This window comes from Rhinopithecus bieti, unplaced genomic scaffold (assembly GCF_001698545.2).
Source record: "Rhinopithecus bieti isolate Rb0 unplaced genomic scaffold, ASM169854v2 scaffold_1887, whole genome shotgun sequence".
NCBI lineage: Eukaryota > Metazoa > Chordata > Mammalia > Primates > Cercopithecidae > Rhinopithecus > Rhinopithecus bieti.
Window position 1 is genome coordinate 1,207,019 of NW_016803685.1, and position 20,461 is coordinate 1,227,479.

The 20,461-nt window shown below is 36.4% G+C and overlaps 1 protein-coding gene across 1 annotated transcript in view; it reads left to right on the plus strand.

Annotated features, from left to right (window-relative positions):
- Nucleotides 1-20,461, plus strand: part of DPYD (dihydropyrimidine dehydrogenase) — an 875,642-nt gene that overhangs the window by 562,528 nt on the left and 292,653 nt on the right. The window contains 4 exon segments of the mRNA XM_017850609.1: nt 9,117-9,147; nt 9,150-9,176; nt 17,610-17,617; nt 17,880-17,963. Coding sequence (XP_017706098.1) covers nt 9,117-9,147; nt 9,150-9,176; nt 17,610-17,617; nt 17,880-17,963 — 150 coding nt within the window.

The following is a 20,461-nucleotide window of genomic DNA, read 5'->3' on the forward strand; positions in this document are numbered from 1 at the left end:
CTTGGGATTATTATCATTTTTTAACTCACTAGATAATTTCAATGCTCAGCCAAGTTTGAAAACCGGTACTTGGTAAATCACTGGATGTGGGTGACAAAGATAGGATATTCCTGGTTTTCTAATCTGGAACAAAAGAGTGAAACATAAACATATTTAGTGTGGATAAATAAGCAAATTTAGAGTGGAGAAATTTAAGTTTGGTTTTGAACAAATGGAAATTAGGTGCTAACAGGTAGTCGTATATGCAATTCTTGCACTTAGGAAAAATATGCAGTTTAGAGGTATACACTTTTGGGATTTTCTGCATGTATTAATAGATATTATTCATAATCATTGTGAATATGATGTCTAGTGAATGCATGTGAAATGAAACTAAAAGAGGACCGTGAGTGGACCCTGGGAGCATCAACATGTGAAAAATTGGCAGAGGTAGAAAAAGGAACACCAAAAAAAAAAAAAAAAAAAAAAGTAAGTGGTATCTCTGAAGCTCAGTTAGAAGAGGGATTCAAGAAGCTGGAGGTGGTTAGTAGTCTTAAATGCTGAAGAGAGTTTAGTACAGATCTGGGCTGAAAAGTATCTAATATATTTGGTGAGGTCACTGTTAACCTTGGGGAGATCAATTCCTAAACACATTGGAGAGAGAAACTAAATAAAAACATATGAAGTGATCAAAAGGGTTGAGGAAAAAGCAGGTTACTGTAGCTCCTGGACTGGTACAGTGGTTGTTTCCTGTTGTGTTGGAAAACATCTCTGATTTTTTATAGAAAATCTTGTACATTGTTTAACTTTAAATATGACTTTTCTAGATTTGAAATAGTTTCGTAAATAAGACATTTGTCAGCCCCAAATAAACCAAAAAATGAATTTTAAATAATTTTAAAAGACAGCTTGTAAGCATACTAGTCTCATTTATGACCATTAAATAAGCAATGAGCAAATAAAATTTGAAAAGCTTATTAATTTCACCTTAAATGTCTTATGGTTAATGTGTATATTTCAGGAATATTGCACGAATCTCACTTTCACTATATTTGAACTAAGACATAAAGGACATCTAAAATTTGAATGTTGTATGGTTAATTAACATTTAATAAACTTATTTTCTTTGTTTAAATGTCTTTGAAAATCAAATGTCTCATGCTGTTTTTCCTCATCAATATAATCCCAGTAGTCTTAGCAATGATATTGTTAAAGTGTTTGACAAAACCTGATATGGCTACTTGTAATTTATAGTTGTTCACCCCTGTCACTTTGCACTTTTTCCCTACTAAAAAATTTAGATTGTCTTGAAGCTGAATTTTTGACTGGATTTCCTATGTAGTTCACAGTATGGTTACAGAATACCAAAACAGCGTTGTCAATGTGTTTTAAAGAGCATAGACTTGAAGTCAATGGGAATTTGACAAGACAGCCTGCTTGTTATTGTAAGCCATTGCAAGTTTTATGTTGTTCTCCACCTTAATTTTTAATGTGTAAGCTTTAATGACATTCAGTTTTTAAAAGCTACTTAATAAAATAATTTTATTTATTCCCTAAGGAAATGGAATTGTCAAAACAAAAAAAAAGGGTGACCATTAAATTTGATTCCTTTATTTAAAAATTCAAAGGATGACAATGGAAGCCATATAGCACTACTTTTTTTTTTTTTTTTTTTGCCAAGTAGGCATCTACCCATTGTTCACCTTTGACATACCTTTCACGAGAGAAAGAAATATGCAAAATTTCATTAGTAAATTGTTATACTTTGCCATTTTATATGCTTCGAAATCTGTTAATGTCCTCATAGAATTAGATGTTTTACAAAAAACTATGTAACATTTTCTTAATTGTATTAATTAGTCAAAATGAAAGTCCAAAACTAATTAAATACCTGATTTAAAAGTGTTTTCCTACAAAGCAGAATTCACTAAAAGAACGACTTTTCAGGAGCACATCAAGTTTTAATGACTGAAGCACTAAAAAGCATCTTGATAAGATGGATCTCAACTCTGAGACAATCTATAAAACCCAATTTTATGTTTTCAGTAATATAAAGAGGACTGTAATCTGTGTTCCAATTTTGTAAATCATCTTGTCCTTTTATTTTTACTAGTCATATTTTCATAAATATTGTCAACACTGATTAAATACATCTGCCTTTTTGACCTAGTAATCATACCATATTCTTAGTAAATTTGTTTTCCCTTTCTTTTCTTTCTTCCTTTTTTTTTTTTTTTTTTCCAAAGACAAAATCTCATTCTGTCTCCCAGGCTGTAGTACAGAGGTACAATCATAGCTCACTGAAGCCTCCAAACTCCTGGGCTCAAGCCATCCTCTTGCCTCAGCCTCCTGAGTAGCTGGGATTACAGGCATATGAGCCGCTATGCTTGACCCATTTTTAGAGACTATTTCATACTTTCATCTCTTCCTCATAGTCACAAACCCGTTACTAGTTCTCTTCACCCTCAGCAAGAGACCTTACATGCTAGTTCATAGTGAAAATGTAGACACCAGGAAGAATGATTTTACTTTTTCCACATCAAATTTAGAAACCTAAATGTATCCATAGTTATTTTTTTCTCTCTACTCGTTTTTTATCCTGTTAAATAGAAACAATGCCTCTGCCTCTCTTAAAGGCCACTTTCTCCACTTGTTCTCTCGATTCATCATCCCCTCTTCCCTTTTCAAGAGCTTCTTTCTCTTTCCCAAGTCATTTTCACCAGTGTAAAAACATACTCAAACATAGTCCATTAAGAAAAAAATCATTGGTCCTCCCATGACCTTGTACAGGCTGCCCTCATTTGTCTTTCAGCTAGCCCAAGAAAACGTTTAGAGAGATTTGTGTATTGCCTCTACTTCTTCATATTCTATTCACTCAACTCATTCCAGCCTGACTTTTGTCCCTGTCACTTCCCTGAAACCCCTCTTATAAAGGTTATGAATGATTTTTCTCTCTTCAAATCCAGTGGACACTTTTCTGCTCTTTGACGCAGACTTTCAGAAGCATTCATCACGGTTGATTGTTCCTTACTTTTTGGAACACTTCCTTCTCTTGGCACGACATCACACTCTCTTGTGCCCCCAGGTCAGTCCTAGGGCCTTTCTTTTTCCCTGTATTATTTTCTTCCTTCTGTGAAGTCATCTAGCCTGGTGACTTCAAATACCATTATATTTTGAAGTCTCTAAAACTTGCACCTTTATCCTTGACCTCTTTAGTGAATTCTCCACTCATGTATCCAGTGGCACAATTGATGTCTTCACTAATGCTCTGCTTACTTAGACGTATTAAATGTAAAATATTGTAATTGGACCTCTTCAATATTCCCCTGCTACTTTCTTCATTAGACTTTATTCTATCTCAGTAAATTATTTACATTCCACAGTTCAGTAGTTCAAGCCAAATATCTCAGATCATTCTTAATTTCTACTTTTCTCTGTCTCTCTAAATCTGAGCATTCGCCAACTAGAACCTCAGAGCTATCCACTTCTCTATATCTCCATGGATATCATGAAAGCCACATTATTTCTACATAATCAGACTCCTTGCTTTCACCCTTAACCCCCTTATCCCATTCCATATAGTAAGAAGCATCTTTTGAAAATGTACATCAGATTATTTTATCACCCTCCTTTAAACCTTTCTGTGGCCTGCCATTACACCTACGATAAAACCCAATCTCCCACAGGGTTCAGAGCTCCCAGAGATCTGGCTATTGCCTGCTTCTCTCATTTTCTTTCATACTATTCCTGTCCTCTCATGAATCTACAACCACAAAAGCCTTCTTTTTTCCCCTTGAACATACCATGCTCATTCCCAACTCAATCTTTGCACCTGTAGTTACTTCTACATAGCTGGCTGCTTTTACTTACTTCTGCATTTTATTTTATGTGAGGTGCCATCTCATCTCTCAGTTTTCGACTTAGGGAGCTTTTTACTGAATATGTATCTGATATGCATATATGTATTCTGGTGACTCTCTGTCATGCTCTCCTCCTCTATTACTGCCTTCCTAACAATAATATTGTAAATAGGTCTAACAATTGGAACTGGAAATGGTCCAATTAATATATCTTTTCTTTTTTAATCATTATGACATTTTCCTCCCTAAAGTGTAAGCTTCAGGAGGGCAGGGACTTTTTCTGTCTTGTTCATCACTTCTGAGTTAGAACAGCTATTGGCATATAGTGGGGCTCAAGAAATATTGGTTAGAAGTTGAATGCACGAAGATGCTAAGTCAATTTCTTAAGCTCCATTTTGTGTGCCATTTAATTCCTCTTATAGTAGATGCTCAATTTGCTTATTAATCAATTAGGTGACATTGAATCTCCCACCAGACTGTGTAACATAAAATGTAGGATGGGGGGAAACAAAGTTCAAATATTATGTAGCATCTGGGTTTCACTATCTGCTCATTCAAATAATATTTTAAAATATGAGCCGTAAAAATTGAGCACTGGAAATGGCATAAATTAAGTGAAATATTGATATAGAAAAAGGTTGCTTTGATTTAAGAATATATTTCATTGGGTATTTATTTCTAATAACATTGCATGATGTCTCACGATATAAAATATCCATCATTCTGTTTTTTTCATAGGAAAAAAAATCTGTTCCCTCCTGCTTGATTAAAAACGAAATACAGCAAAACACTGAAGGGCCTTGTAATCATCAAATAGATATTAAATTGTGTCCAGTGTCCTTTTAGCGTTAATGTCTTTCAGCCTGACTCTGAAAAATTGCTATCTCTTTTAATAAAAAGTAAAATTATTTTTTGGTCATCTTTATTTGTCAGCAATAGAATGCTACCACATATTTTCACAAACCATCCTCTGGTTTTAGATAAGGATATTTAAAATCCTTAGACCATTTCACATTTTTAAAATAAATATGAAGTTATTTTTTCCTGAAATTTAATTGATTTAAAAAATTGCTTTGAAACATGACAGTTGTAGCTTAGCATGTAGTAATTGTCAAGACTTTTAAATCATAAAGCAAGAATGTAAAAATAGAATTTCCTTAAGCTAAAATGTGGTATTTATTAATTTAAATACACAGATATGTTAGTGAGGCAGCTGGCCTTGAAAGTGACTGCAAAGGGGATCTCTCTCCATCTCGTGTGTTTGTCTACTTTCCTCTGTCTCTGCTTTTTTTCCCAGTGTAGTAAGCTTTGGGGTGGGAAAGTGGTTGAGGAGTCAGTGATCACCAGCAGCTGTGAACAAACTTCATTCCAGTTTAGTGACCAACGAGAAAAAAAAAAAAAAAAAAGCTTTAGCTTTCCCAGTTCCACTGAAGGATTTTGATAGGAGCAGAGTACCCAATTCCTGTGATTAGTGCAAGTGGGGATACTTTCTCTTTTTTAGGGGGCAAGAAGGTAGAGTCTGCTTTCAACGGATAGGGAAAGGAGAACAGGATAGTGCTTGGCTGCTCAGAGCATACAATGAAAACCTCCGCTTACCATAATATATCTCTCCCATCTGTGGTCACCCCTCCTCAGTCAGAGGCTGCCCACCAGCATTCGATGGCATGATTCTCTCAATATCCTGAACAACTCTCTGGATGATATTTATTTTTCTTCATCAAGCCCAATTGTAGTGCCTCATGATTCTCAGCAACCTACAGGGTGAACAATTATCTTAACTAACCCTGGCACAGTCAATATAAATTTGAAGCGAAAAATAGCTCTGTTAAAATTAAAATTGCCATGTAAAAGAGAGAAACAGTGTTAGTCCCTAGTTGAGAGCACATATCATATCCTACTGTCAAGGCTGGTAAACCTTGCTTCCCTTGTGTAGATTTCTTTGGTCAACCCATCTGCCTGGCTAGATTCAGCCCACCTGAAAGGTTTTTCTTGTCCTCCATGGAACCCTGAGAAGGGAGCTGGAGAGAGGGGTGCACATGCTGTGACTGCTGGTTGAGCAGCCACTTCAGAGTTGCATGGAAATGTGAATTAGGGGATTATTTTGTTATGCTAGGAGGTGGGGGGTTTTGTGGTTGTTGTTGTTGTTGTTTTATTTTGTTTTAAGAAAAAAATTTTCTAAAAATGTATGCTTATTGCTTATCAGTTTCACCACAGGGTAACTAGTATCTAATGGCTAATTTTTTGTTTTTCTTCAGTCTGTATCTTTGTATCTGCCTCTGCCCTTGAAGTTCTAGCAACAAGCCTCAGGGCTCTGCTCATTCCCTAAATCCTTAGATTAACAGACTGTTTTTTACCTGACCTCTGCCTTGTGGCCACTGAAGACAATAGAATACTGTCACCTGCCCCCAGTCATCATCCCAGTTGATTTTTTCCTTTCAAATAAGGTCCTTAATCTCTCTCTCTCTCTTTCTGTTTTGTTTTGTTTTGTTTTGTTTTGCAAGGGATGCCTACACCAAGAGGTGTTAGATCTAGTCCTGGAAGATCTGGTACCCTCTTTGATATTTCTCCCTGATCTTTTTTCTAACTGGAGAATAGGGTATAGCACCCCTGAGCAAGATCTTAGATCACTTGGATCTAAGTGGTGGAAAGCATCTCTAACTGAAACTGCATAATTACATGGTGACCCTTTTATGCTTGCAAATAAAGCTTGGAGTATGACTTTTCACTTCTTTTAGCCCCTAGAGAAAAGGCCATGGAACAAACATTCTTACATTTTTCTCCCCAATTCAGAAAAGCTGTAGTTTCACTAGACGAAAAAAGTTGAATCCTAAACTCAATGAATAATAATTTGGCATGCTTAATTTTCTCTATCCATCATCTACTTTTACTTTCTTCTCTTTGTTCCTCTCTCTAAGGAATCTGTTCAAAATTGCTGTTTCTCCTGGCTTCCATATTTCGGAAAATTGTTCAACCTTTATGTGACTGATGTTCTGCGAATTTCTCAGTGGCTTTGATTCAGACTCTCAGATCTTTTGCTTCCTTCTTTTTAATTGCTTCTCTAGTTGACTAGTCCTGTGTATTTTAATATCTGATTATTTTTTCATCACCAAGACAGATGCCTTCATCAGCCCTAATCACTCTTCACTCTTACTCATATCATCGCCAGCAGTTTTCAATTGTTTATTTTTGCCTTCTCTAACTTATGATATCCATTTCTACTTAATCTTCTTAAAAGGGTAAGCTGACAATGCAACCCCTTGCTCCTAAACCTCTGGTGACCTCATTCATTTATTCTTTCAGTCTTTGATACGTGCCAGATACCATGCTAGTTACTGTAGATAAATGATGACTAATGCAGAGCAGCCCCAGCTTTCATGGTGTTTGTAGTCTATCCGGAAAGAAAAAAAAAAAAAGAAAAACTTTAAAGACAGACTTCTCTCCCTGGTTTTTAGAACTCTCTCCAATATGGTCACAACTTTCTATCCTCCCGATGAAAACATTTATCTGGCTTTTACAGCATATCTTTGGATTTTTCTCAACGTAAATAAAAAAGCTCTATGAAGTGAGAGCATAATGGCTTTTAGAGGATTCTTAACACTAGACTCTGCAATTGTAAGCCTGGCACAAACTCTTTGTGTCTCAATCTCTTACTTTATAGAGATAGAATCTCGCTCTGTTGCCCAGGCTGGAGTGCAGTAACGCGATCATAGCTCCCTGTAACCTTGAACACCTGGAGTCAAGTGATCCTCCCATCTCAGCTTCCTAAGTGGCTGGGACTACAGGGTCAGGTCACCACACCCAGCTAATTTTTCTCTTTTTTTGTGGAGACAAGGTATTGCTATGTTTCTCAGGCTGGTAATGAATTCCTGGGCTCAAGCGATCTTCCTGCTTCTGCCTCCTAAAGTGCTGGGATTATAGGCGTGAGCCACCTCACCCAGCCTCAATTTCATAGTCTTTAAATGATAATGATAGGGAATAATTACTTACATGTAAGTATTTGCTTTGGGCTAGCAAAACCTAGTGGTTAAAAGCACAGACTCTCAGTCAGTCACACTGCCTGGCTCTGGGTCCTGGCTCTGTTCCTTATCAGCTATATGACTGTCAGGTCTCATTGCCTCGGCGTCTTCATCTGTAAAGTGGGGAGAATAACACTGGGAATGATTAAATAAGTTAATAAAGTAAAAACCATTGAAACAGTGCCAAGCACACTGTAAGAGCTGTATAAGTCTTAGCCATTTCTGTTAAATTTCTGTTATTACTTTTCTTTTCTGTTTTAAAATGGAGTCTCGCTCTGTTGCCCAGGCTGGAGTGTAGTGGCAGCACGATCTTGGTTCACTGCAACCTCTACCTCCTGGTTCAAGCAATTCTCCTGTCTCTGCCTCTTGAGTAGCTGGATACAGGCATATGCCACCATGCCTGGATAATTTTTGTATTTTTTAGTAGAGATGGGGTTTCACAATGTTGGCCAGGTCGGTCTCAAACTCCTGACCTCAAGTGATCCACCCACCTCTGCCTCCCAAAGGGTTGGGATTACAAGTGTGAGCCACCACACCTGGCCAATTTCTGTTATTACTTTTCTCAATAAGTGGCACTATTATTCATATTTTACCAATCAGGAAACTAAATACTTTGACCAGGACCACGCGTAAGTGACAGAGTCAGGGTTCTAACCTGGGTATCCTAGTTTCAGAGGAGGCACTAGTAATTACTACTCTATAAAGTCTCCATTATGGGATTTTGGTAATAATGTAGTTAAATAATATGTAATAAAATTTAAAACTATAATGCACTATGAATATTTAACGTATTATGTATACTATAATGAGTTATGTTTGAAAGAAACACTAATTTTTTTCTTTTCCATCACTTAAAACCTTTTCACTAGACCAGTAATTACAAACAGCTTTTTAATGGCATTGTATAATTAGACAATCCCTTCACATACATGCATGTATTTACATTGCTACTTTCAGAGGATGGCAAAGTCAGTAATATCATTTCTATTTTGAAAAAGAGAATGCTGAGGATCAGAAAAGTTAAGTAACTTGCCCTCGTGTTCACAGATACTAAATGAGAAAGTCTCCTAATGTAATTCCAAAGCCCCAAATGTCACCCTGTGTTTTGCTATCATACCCTGCTGTTTTCTGATGATTTATTTTTTAACAGTTTGAAAACTAATTTTATAATATAGTGTACCATTATAAATTTATATAAATATTAATGTATCTTTGTGTACAACTGCATAACTACTTGAACTTATATTCTTTTCTTTTAAAGATTGTGATTGCTAGCATCATGTGCAGTTACAATAAAATGACTGGATGGAACTTGCCAAAAGTCTGAGGTAATGGTTACTTTCGTATATATTTATTTCATTTCTTCTCTCCTATTTTATTAGTTTTAAATAAAGAGCTGCCATGAAAATAATACAGTAGAAGTAAAATTGAATTGAAAATGTAACTTAAAACATTTCTATTATAATTTGTTTACCCTGTGTTTTCATTAAAATGATGGAAATGTAAATTTAAAAGGAATTTATTCTACAAAAGCAGTCCCTTGGATTTCACTCACTACCTAAAATCCTTTATTCTCTGAATCCATACACTCTTTATTTGCATGTTAAGCAAACTGTATATTATGATGGATGCCATGATAAAATTTAATTCTACCTTTGAGAGTCTAACTTGATCTTACCTTGCCTTTAGGCAAACTAGTTTGACAGTAAGAGAAGAAATTTTGAATATAAAACTCTTGCATATTTAAAGTATAAAAGGTTCATTTAATACTGTTCTAGTTTGAATACAGACATGCATAAAAGAGTGGGACAGAATGCTCCTGAATGGAACACTAGTCAGCAGGTTTTCCATAATATAAATTGAATCCTGCACAAATGCAAACAAGTAACCATGTGCCTCAAATTTGTATTTCAAATAGAAAAATACATACTTAAAATTATACACTTATGTCCATCATGCTGTCATGGAAAATAGTCTGGAGAGTCTTAGCTGAGGTTTCTTGAAAACCTCTCAGTAATATAGAAGACTAAATCTGATGATACGGATGAACTAATTGATGCTACATTATAAAATACTGCAAAGCTATCTATAGTGTTCAAAAATGTTGATTATACATTTTATTTGGATATTTTAAAAATGAGAAAGGAAAAAATTACTTCTGGGACTTAGAGGGGTGAAATTAAACATGATCAGTAATTGGCCTCGTGATCTTCCATGCTGGGTTCATTTGATACATGTATTTACCTAATTGACCATGAAATCTTCCACAGAGCCCGTGCTTGGCTTGAGCTGTGCCAATTTTAAGCTGACTATGATGAATGGCTTTATCATGCCGCTTGCTTCTCCGCCTTTCTTTAAGAACAAAATACTTTTCAAAATTATTTTTTTCAATATTAGACATTAATTTTTAAATAGACAAGAGTACTTTTATAAGTCAAAAGCCTTTAATTATAAACAAACTGGCTAACCTAAAGATATTTTCACATTTCATATTTTCTTTAATTTCAGTTTTATTTAATATCACCTTCTAATTATTCTATAGCAAAACATAAATAAAAGAAAGGAAGAAAGAAAAAAGAAAGAAGGGAGGAAAAGGTATGCCTTTTGTTCAATCAAAACAGTCTGCAAAATCTCCCTGTAGGAGAGCAGTCTGCATAACAAGAAAGTATGATAATATCAATTAAAAAATAAAAATCTTCACTATAATCCTAAATCTGGACTAGCTCAGGAGATATCACATGAAGGAAGTATCCCCCAGGCCTTCACAGCTTCTGGGAGGGTAATATTAAGCAGTATGATTTCATGACAGCTCATATGGTAGGCACCCAATAACATTTTGTAGAATCAGTATTTGGTTTTGATTTTATGAATATGCTTCAAAACAGGTTAAAACAGATTTCCTTACAATGGAAAAACCGACATTAAAATCTTCAAAACCAACAAAAACATATTCAAGTCAAAGTTACTGTGCTACCTAACATGTACATTTCTTTTGTGTGTGGTGACATAGGGATGTAAGAAATCAGAGACACCACACCAGCACTCTAGCATGCCAGCTGTTTTAAGTTTAGCTAATGATGTGATGTGATGATGTATACTAAATCTTAAGTTTATAAAACCCTCTTTATGGCTGATTAATTCTTAAATTACACAATAGAGAGCTGAGGAAACCTGCTATCGGCTTTTTGCTACTTTATCTGAAACAGAAATGACACATATGGAGCAGTAGAACCTTAGAATGCATACCCGTTTCATGTTGTCTTCTATATTCTTCAACCTGGCTTGAATTTGTCATGTTTTTGAGCACCATAAAGAAGTTTCTACTGCTTGTGTCAAATCAGTAACATTGTTAGAATCTGGTTAGTTTTCTTGGTCCACGTACCTCACCACAGGCTCTCTTGCTTTTCTGGAACCTTGGTAGTTTACTCCAATTTTACGCAAAAGAAGATTTATGAAACACCTACTATGTATAAAGTCCCTGACCAGCCAAAGCAAAGATGAACAATAGGGAGCAATCAGATATATGCCAAATTGAGCCATTGCTGAAGGTTCACAGTATTCACTTGTAAATGGATATTTAATCCAGTATAGTCCATCTTGAATCAATTTCTTTCTTAATTTGTAATTAGTCTTGAAAATAGAGCCTGAGTCGAAGTTAATGTGAAAAAGCTTTATTGAAGTATACAATCTCAGAGCAGTAAGACTGAGGAGAAAAGAAAAATGAGATGGGGAGAAGGGAAAACAAGCACAATATGGTGCATTCCAGAGCTGGCCACAACTTCACAAGGAAATGCAGCCAATTCCTCAGTTATATGGGACAGGGAATAGCACATCATCTCACAAGATGATAGAATCACCCATTCTCTCATCACTTTCTAGGAAAGGAAGTGGAAGGAATGAGTCTACTGGCTCCTTCAGTCTCCTGTCTCTCACCGGTCCCATTTCACTCCATAGGGAAGCTGGATTTCCTAGCATGGGCTGTGATGCTTCATCTAAACCCAGAATTGGAGGGAAAGGCCAGAGCCTCCTGATCGGGCCCGGGCACTGGTGCTCCTGGAGCTCTCACTTTGACAGGCTCAGTGGAGGTTGTGACACAACCCACTCTTATCTGGAGGGAGTCTGTGAGAGTGGACAGTTACTGTAGGAGATGTGAAGATAGCAACAGGGACTCAGGTTCCCCTTTGAACTGGCGGCAACATTCCTGGGTGACAAGTAGTGCCGTCAAATTTGAGGAAGCATATAATTGGCTGTGGTCCAAAATGCATCATTACCAAGTTTATTAACAGTAGCTCCACTAATCTTCTTGCTCTCAACCAATCCAAATTCTTTCCATCTTTCCTAATTTCAGAACCCTTGACTTGACCATTAAGTGCTACTTGGCCCTTCCCCTGCCTGCCTCTCTCCAGTGTCACTGTGGATCTGTTTTCTGCATTCCAGATCTTGCTGCCTTCTTTTCCTCCTCCAACATGTTCCCAACTCAGAGCATTTGCTGTTCCCTTGGCCTGCAATGTTCTCTTTTCCTCAACCCTGAGCCTCCAACCACATAGGTTAAATCTCCATCCTATATTCTAAGCCCCTGTCTTCAGAGACCGGTTGACCAGATAGTTCATGAAGCTTAAGCTTCAGGGCGTTTACTTGCATGAACCATTTCCAAGTCCCTGTACCTAACTCTGTGTTTACAATGTTTGGTTATCATTTTTTCCTTAAAGAGGGTTTTCCAAATTACTTAAGCATTAGGCTCCCCAAAATCTGGATCTACCTCTGTCTGTGCTTTTCCTCTGTAGCATATAATAAAATGGTGATTAACAGTTGTGTCATTAGCCATTACTAACAGTTCCTCTGTCCTGCTTATTAGAAAGCATTACACAAATAATGTATTTGTGTAATGTAAGTAGTGAAATAATGTCCATGGGGATCGAGACCCCTGTGTGGTTGGTTCACTGCTTAAGCCTCAATTCCAAGCATAAGGCTTTCTCTACCAGCAGATATTTGTTGAATGAAGTAAAAAAGAAGTATACAGTTAGAGTATTGCCATGTGACCAGCAAAAAGGAAGCCTTTACAGAATAAATGGGAAGAGTGGTATTTTATTTGGCACCCATGAACTTGAAGGATTTAAAATCCAATGATGATGATTTTAAGTCAGGTACCTGATAAGGGATTGCCAAGGTTCTGACCACCTTTGGTAGGAAGAGACAAGGAAGATCCAGCAGAAAGGCACAGGCACTAAAACCAAGTTCCCACACTATTCCTAGCAGAGCCAAAATAAAACACTAACAAGCCAGGTTCCTATCAGTTCTTTTTTTACCTGAATCTGGGCAGCAATATGTCATGAATTTAATAGCTGTGAGAGTTAGAAATCTCAAATAGTTTGAGGTAAAAATCAGACAGAGGCACATTACAGAAATCTGTAGGACCAGTTGTATATAAGTTTCTGAACAGGGACAGTAAACAGGACAGAATGGAATCACAGGAGATAGACATGCAGCTGGAGATGAGAGATAGTAACTGACTTTATGTCCAGTGGGGTCCAAGCCAAGAGTATTTTACCTGTCCCAGGTCTATCTCAGAGAATTTTAAGATCCCAGAGAACTTTAACTCCAGTTTTGGATAGTTGAGACTAGAGGATAGCATTGCTACTTAGAAAGTCAACATCTGACCCCATGTATTCATTTAACGGAAGAAATTAAGAGGGATCCAATAATTGTGCCTTTCATGCCCCACTACAGTACACTGTTCTCACCCTACTTGAGCTCTGATGTCCTTTGCCAGCCCCTATCACCCATGGAAGTCTTCCCTTCCCACTTGGGCTGTGATACACCACACCATGCCACTGGCCATGTAGACATCCTTATGGCTCTGCTCTGCTTAGGCTGTGACATCCCACACTGGGCCCTCATGGCTTCTCCTCAAATGCTCATGTTCACCTGCCTTACCTTGCCCTGACCAATGACTTCAGAGCTGTAGTGATCAGGAAGGTAAAGGAAAGAAAGGAAGAGGTAGGAAAGAAGGAGAAGAGAGGAGAAGTGCTTTGTGCCTGATTTAGTTGTGTATGTTGCACAAGGATTTGTGGTTTTGCCACCTTAGTTTCTCTGGGTGTTTTTATAAAGTGATTCAGAGAATTTTAAAAATTATACCACTGCCATATTCCAAGAATTTCTCAGGATAGTTTTCCTTTCCCACCTGAGGTAGAGACAATGTAGGACCAGGTGAGTTATCTTAAATCATTTTCATATCAAGGCAGAGGAAGGACAAGTCAGAGGTCTAGTTGGATGGATAAATAAGTATTTAGATAGATAGATGATTGATAGGTAGGTAGATCGACAGATAAAGTATTTAGATAGATAGTGTACACCTTTATAGTATTTACTATATTCCAGAAGTCATTTACTTACTTATTTTTTTATCACTCCTCTTTAAACTTTTATATATGTTAAAGCTCTTATTATTCTTTTCAGTTTACTTAAAACTGTAAAAAATAAATTTTCTCTTTTGGCATTTCTCATTTCCTGTATTAGCCTTGGAAACGTTTAAAATACATCTCCCTAGAATTCTTCTGTGCAAATATCAAATTTATTTATACCTTATAACAACAACTCTGTGACTTAGTTCCACTTTTTTAATATATTTTATTTTAATTTTAACTTTTCTGGAGTTCTAACTTATCACTGACTTGATGGTTTTTTTGTTTTGTTTTTTGTTTTTTTGTTTTTTTTTTGAGGAAGCTAAGGCCAAGAGTAGTGAAATAATGTATTCAAGTTCACACAGATAGGATGAAGTAAAAGTGGGATTCAAACCCATAGTTTGGCTCAGAGTCCACACTATCTATATATATATACACACACACACACATACACTCTACTGCATATAAGTGGATGATAAATAGATAATGTAGGAAATTAGTAACAGTGTATTTCCTATGTCACTGCCATCACTAGGATATTTTATTTTAAAACCATTTAGGTGAGGTAGAATCAACTCTGGGTAAGTGACTAAACTGAAAAGCTTGTGACTGACAAGAATCAGAATGCATGCCCAATTTCAGTTAATTTAACATTTCATGCTAATTCAGCAATTAAGGCTTTTTGAATGGTTAGAGTTGCTTGGAAATGGAATTAACTGCCTTTTAAGGTGGTGTGCATCCTGAGACAGGAATTTTCAAGCAGAGGCCACATGAATGTTCCTGTTCTCATGGTGTCACCTTGAACAGCATTGTCTGTTTTTGAGACTTGGATGCACATTTCAAAGGCCTTTCCAGGTGTGTTTGGTGAGTGGGCATTTGTATATGTGTATAATGTTGGGGAAATTATAGTAGTCATTGAAAAAATTTTATATTGGACAGATGATTTTAAAATATTTTCATTTTTGCTTCAAACTTGGAAGCTGTAAGGATATCGAGCTGTTATGTTTTTTGTAACATGCTATGACAACTCCAGCCATAAAATAAGTGATTTGTAGTAAATTATGATAGTGGGCATAAATGCAGGTCCTGGACTCAAAATGCTTGGGTTAAAAACCCTACTATCAGCTATAAGCTGTGGGATGTTGGATAAATCACTTGAACTCTTTATGTCTCACTTTTATCAATTGTAAAGTAGAAATAATGATATATCCTACCTCTTAGAGTTGCTGTGAGGATAAAGTAAGATAAAACATACAAAGGACATAGTAAAGTGTCTGGCATATTGTAAATGCTGAAATAATGTTTGCTATTATTATGTAATATGGTAGCTAGGTGTAAGTTTGAAATAAAATATGCATAATGTAAATATGTATACAATTACCTTGCAAAGCCTTATTTAATCCAAAATGATGTTGAATTGATTTGCTATTAATTGCTGCATTTCAGTTAAATAGACAAGTCTAAAGGAAATATTTGAAGTAACCAGGAAATAATAAGAAACATGTTATAAGCATATACTTGCACTATACAGTCTTTTCGCTAAGCTGGTAATTACTGTATGGCATGGTTTTGAGACAGGTCATATTATCCACAGTTGACACTTGAGCAGCTGGAGACAAAGAAGGTTGACTGACTTGTACACATCATCCCCAATTCCTTAGCTACAGGCATAAGATTTGAACTCAGGGTTCAGCAGGCTGTGCTCATCCATGCTCACTACCAAACCATCAAAGAAAGAGAAAGCATGGTTTTCAGCAATTCTCAAGTAACATGAAGACTTTTAAAATCGGATTAGGAAAGCAAAACCATAATGAAACCATGTTAAAAAACAGGCTCAATGATCAAATGGACTTTAACAAATGTGCAGAAGAAAAAGCAGACTCACTAATGAATAAAGATAGGCAAGAAAATAAACTGAGAAATGACTAGCTGGAGTTCCTAAGTTTGTTGAGGTCCTACTTAAAATTCATAAAGCAGGAAAAAATAGGTTAAAATCTTAATCAGGAAGGAAAGAGAAAGAAGAAACAACTGTTGCCCTAAAGAAAGGTCTAGTGTACGTAGAAAGTAGTGAACTATTTTTTAAGTCTTTGCATGTGATAAACCTGTTAAAATACTGTTGTAACCAATTCAAGCTTCTAGTTGGCCTTACTGAAAAATAAACCATGGCACTGGAAAAATTACAGAAGTTAGGTAAAATAATATAAAATTTGAATCAGCTAGTTTTTTTTGTTTGTTTGTTTGTGTTTTTTTTGGAAATGGAGTCTCGCTCTATTGCCCAGGCTGGAGTGCAGTGCCTGATCTCAGCTCACTGCCACCTCTGCCTCCCAGGTTCAAGCGATTCTCCTGCCTCAACCTCCCGAGTAGGTAGGATTACAGGCACAGACCGCCACACCCGGCTAATCTTTTGTATTTTGGTAGAGATGGAGTTTCACAGTGTTGCCCCGCTGGTCTTAAAATTCTAAGCTCAGGCAGTCCTCCCGCCTGGGCCTCCCGAAGTGCTAAGATTACAGATGTGAGCTACTGCACCCAGCCACGATAATAACCATTTTTTTTTTTTTAGACTGGGTCTCACTCTGTCGCCCAGGCTGGAGCGCAGTGGTGCATCTCAGCTCACTGCAAGCTCCGCCTCCCGGGTTTACGCCATTCTCCTGCCTCAGCCTCCCAAATAGCTGGGACTACAGGCGCCCGCCACCACACCCAGCTAATTTTTGTATTTTTAGTAGAGACGGAGTTTCACCATATTAGTTAGGATGGTCTCAATCTCCTGACCTCATGATCCGCCCGTCTCGGCCTCCCAAAGTGCTGGGATTACAGGTGTGAACCACCATGCCTGGCCTGTAATAACTTTTAAAAGTGTTTTGTTTATTCTTCAAGTTCTTTGCAGAAGACTTCCCACAAATTCTAAGATTCTCAAAGTATTCTAAGAATACTTAGAATGAATTATGTTGTTCATTTATATAAGATCTATTTGTATACTAAGGAATTAATGATTTAAACAAGAAGGATTCCTATCACTACTAAGACAAAACTATCAATACTTCCTATTTCTTAGATAAACTATTTTAAAATATGATAATGTTGATTTTCAGTTAAAAACATTTTACATTTTGTTTATTCATCTAGCTAGCCTACATTTTCTTTGTATGCCTACTCCAAGTGTCAATTATTCAAAATTAGTAAGATTTGTGTCCGTAAAAATAGAAGCTGTTTAGGAAAGAATAAATGTGATATCAAACAGATCTGAGTTACAGTCTCTACTGTGTCACCTAATAACCAAGCTTGTCATTTAACCTCCCTATGCTTCAGTTCACTTGCCTGTAAAATTGGTACCATAATAATACAAAGATTATGAGAATTAGAGGTAACAAACATAAAGCATATAGAGCAGTGAGTGGCCCCTTATAAGCACTCAGTAAATATTTGGTGTGTGATTGTTGTTGTGGTGGTGGTTGTTATATAGACCTTAATTTGAGATAGTTAGAATATACCTCACAAGATAGCTGTGATGCAGAAAACAGAATAGTTAACACTTGACAAATGTGAATTTTGTTATCAATGGTGAAAGCCTATTGGTATATAAATAAAGCTTTGCCTTTTCTTTCGTTTTCCTTTCTTGTTTAAAGGATTCTGGAGCAGATGCCCTGGAGTTAAATTTATCGTGTCCACATGGCATGGGAGAAAGAGGAATGGGCTTGGCCTGTGGGCAGGTAAGGACCTTGACAGCTGCCACTAAGTATGTCAGTGTGACATAACAGGCCCCCGTATGGATAGTTACTATACCTTAGGCAAGGAGATGCATGGATCAGATGACTGGCTAGAGACTTCCAGGTCTGCATTGTTTAAATATTTAGTGCTTAAAAAGTGGAAAATGAGGGAAGCTGAAATTATAGCAACTGTTTAGTTTTATTGAGGAAAATATCACATTATGTGCTTGACAGGAAGTAATATCATAACAAATAGTTTTTAAAAGCGCTGAAGCAGAATTAGCTGATTTCAAATGCAGTGTTCTTTATTCATTCCTGATGCTGATCCAGTTTCCCTGGAGCAATATACTGTACAAAATGCATTGTTCGTAGTGATTTTGTAGTAAATGGGGCACAGCACAAATTGCATTTTACATTTTTTAGCATATGATCATTATTCACTAACTGTGTTTGGGGAGTTGCAAAAAGACTTTGATGCTATTTTTATTTTGGATACAATAAATGGAACCTTCATACTAAAATACTTTCAAAAGCCTAATGAACACAATGTGAAATAATATGTTAATATATAGAAAACACTGCATCTTTATGTAACTAGTTACCACGTTGGATGTTAAGGAGCACTGTAAAACTTAATGCTAAAAGGTGAGTATTTTGTATCTCATAATTTAGCTTTTAAGCCCAGAAGGAAATGGTGTGAATTAAATAGTATGAAATGTAGTAATTTCTGACAGATTGTCTAGTCTTGGAAAGTTTACTTTTATCTCCATGTCTGGCACAGGGCCTTGTACTTAGTAGATGCCCAGCTTTTTTTTTTTTTTTTTCTCTCTAGTCATCAAATTGATTTGAATTAAACTCAGAGGCCCTTAATTTGGGAAGACAAACATTTCTGCTTATTCAAATGAACATAGATTGCTATCTTTGTATTAGCAGTCAGGAAGAATTTTAAAGTACTTTGTAAATATTTAACATGCAGAATAGATTTGTGACTTAAGGAGAAACCATTGTTATGTAACAACAGGAAAGGAGGGTCTAGTCAAATATTCTTCAAGTATATTCTCTGTTCCACTCACAACAGGTTGCCCAGAAGATCAGTAACTATGATATATGGTAACAGAACCAAGACTCAGAACTACCCAGTATGGGGAAAATATCATGACATCGAATCATGACTTTTATGAGTCTCATGATTAGATATTAACATGTTAAGATGGGTAATGTGATTACAATGAAAAGGATTCCATAAAGGACACCTGGAATGGGGGCTGAGTTAGTATTCTTTTCCCATCTCAAGTCAAGATTGTCCCTCCACTCGTTTCACAGTCTCTGAGTCTCAGAACTGAAATATTTTTTAGTTACGTGGATAGAAACAGCTATGGAGGTTTTAAATCTATTGATTGCTTTGTTAGGGGAGAATGCAATTCAATATTTCTCTCTTGCCACAAATATGACAATTATTTTGAAAATGTTACCCTAGTCCCACCTGAGTTTATTTTTTGGCGTAGGCTTTTGCTATATGAGCACATCTGAATTTACTCAGCCTTTAAGTGTCTTAGGTATATCCTTTCTAGAGAGTTATTTAGCCACAGAAAGTTTTGCACAGCCTTTGGCTGAATGAGAATGCCAAATGCTAAAACTTTGCAGTCAGAGATATCATTAAGCTTTCTGAAAACTCTTGGAAAACACATGTTCCAAAAACCATGATATCTTGGCTGAAGAAAATTTAGGAACATTTCCATTTCACTTATTAGTTGTAATCTCTAAAACTGAAACCAATTCTTCCTATCAGCCAAGTTTAGAAATTTTCTTTTGAATGATATTCTCTTGTAAATTATATAATTGAAGAATAAAGCTAATTTAATCATTTTTGTTCCAACATATTTCAAATGATTTCTCTGCCTGAGGACACATGAATGTTCCATATTTTAAATAAAGAGAAGTTAGAATATTAGTGCATTTTTAAAAAAATGCTTTCCTGTGACTCTGACTTCCCGAAGTGAGCACAAACACACTCGGGCTTATTTGCCTTTTCCTCTAGTTCCTTTTACCCCTTCTCTGCCTCCTGTTCCCATTGCTTCTCCTTTTACCTCCCTAAGTTCCAAAGTCTTGAACACTTGCCAATTGGTGGGATGAAGAATTTATACTCAGTGGTAGGGGACTGAAGAGTCATTCTAGTCCCTCTTCCCCATTGCTATGTGGTCTTGCATTTCATCTGCTGAAAACTTACTATGTGCTAAGCACAGAGCTGCATGCATGGTCAGAACCTGATCAATATTTGCTTCAAGAATTAGACATGCTATTGGTTCCATGGCTAAAATACTTATCTGCCAGAGACACCTTCTTGTTCAGTACACATTCCTCTCTAAATACCTGATTTTTTTCTCCTTTATCTCAAACATTTTCTCACAAATATTTAATGAGTGAAAAATGCTGCCTTTGTACCTAATTTGCCTGTATGTAATCAACATTATATGGATCTAACACTGATATATATACACATA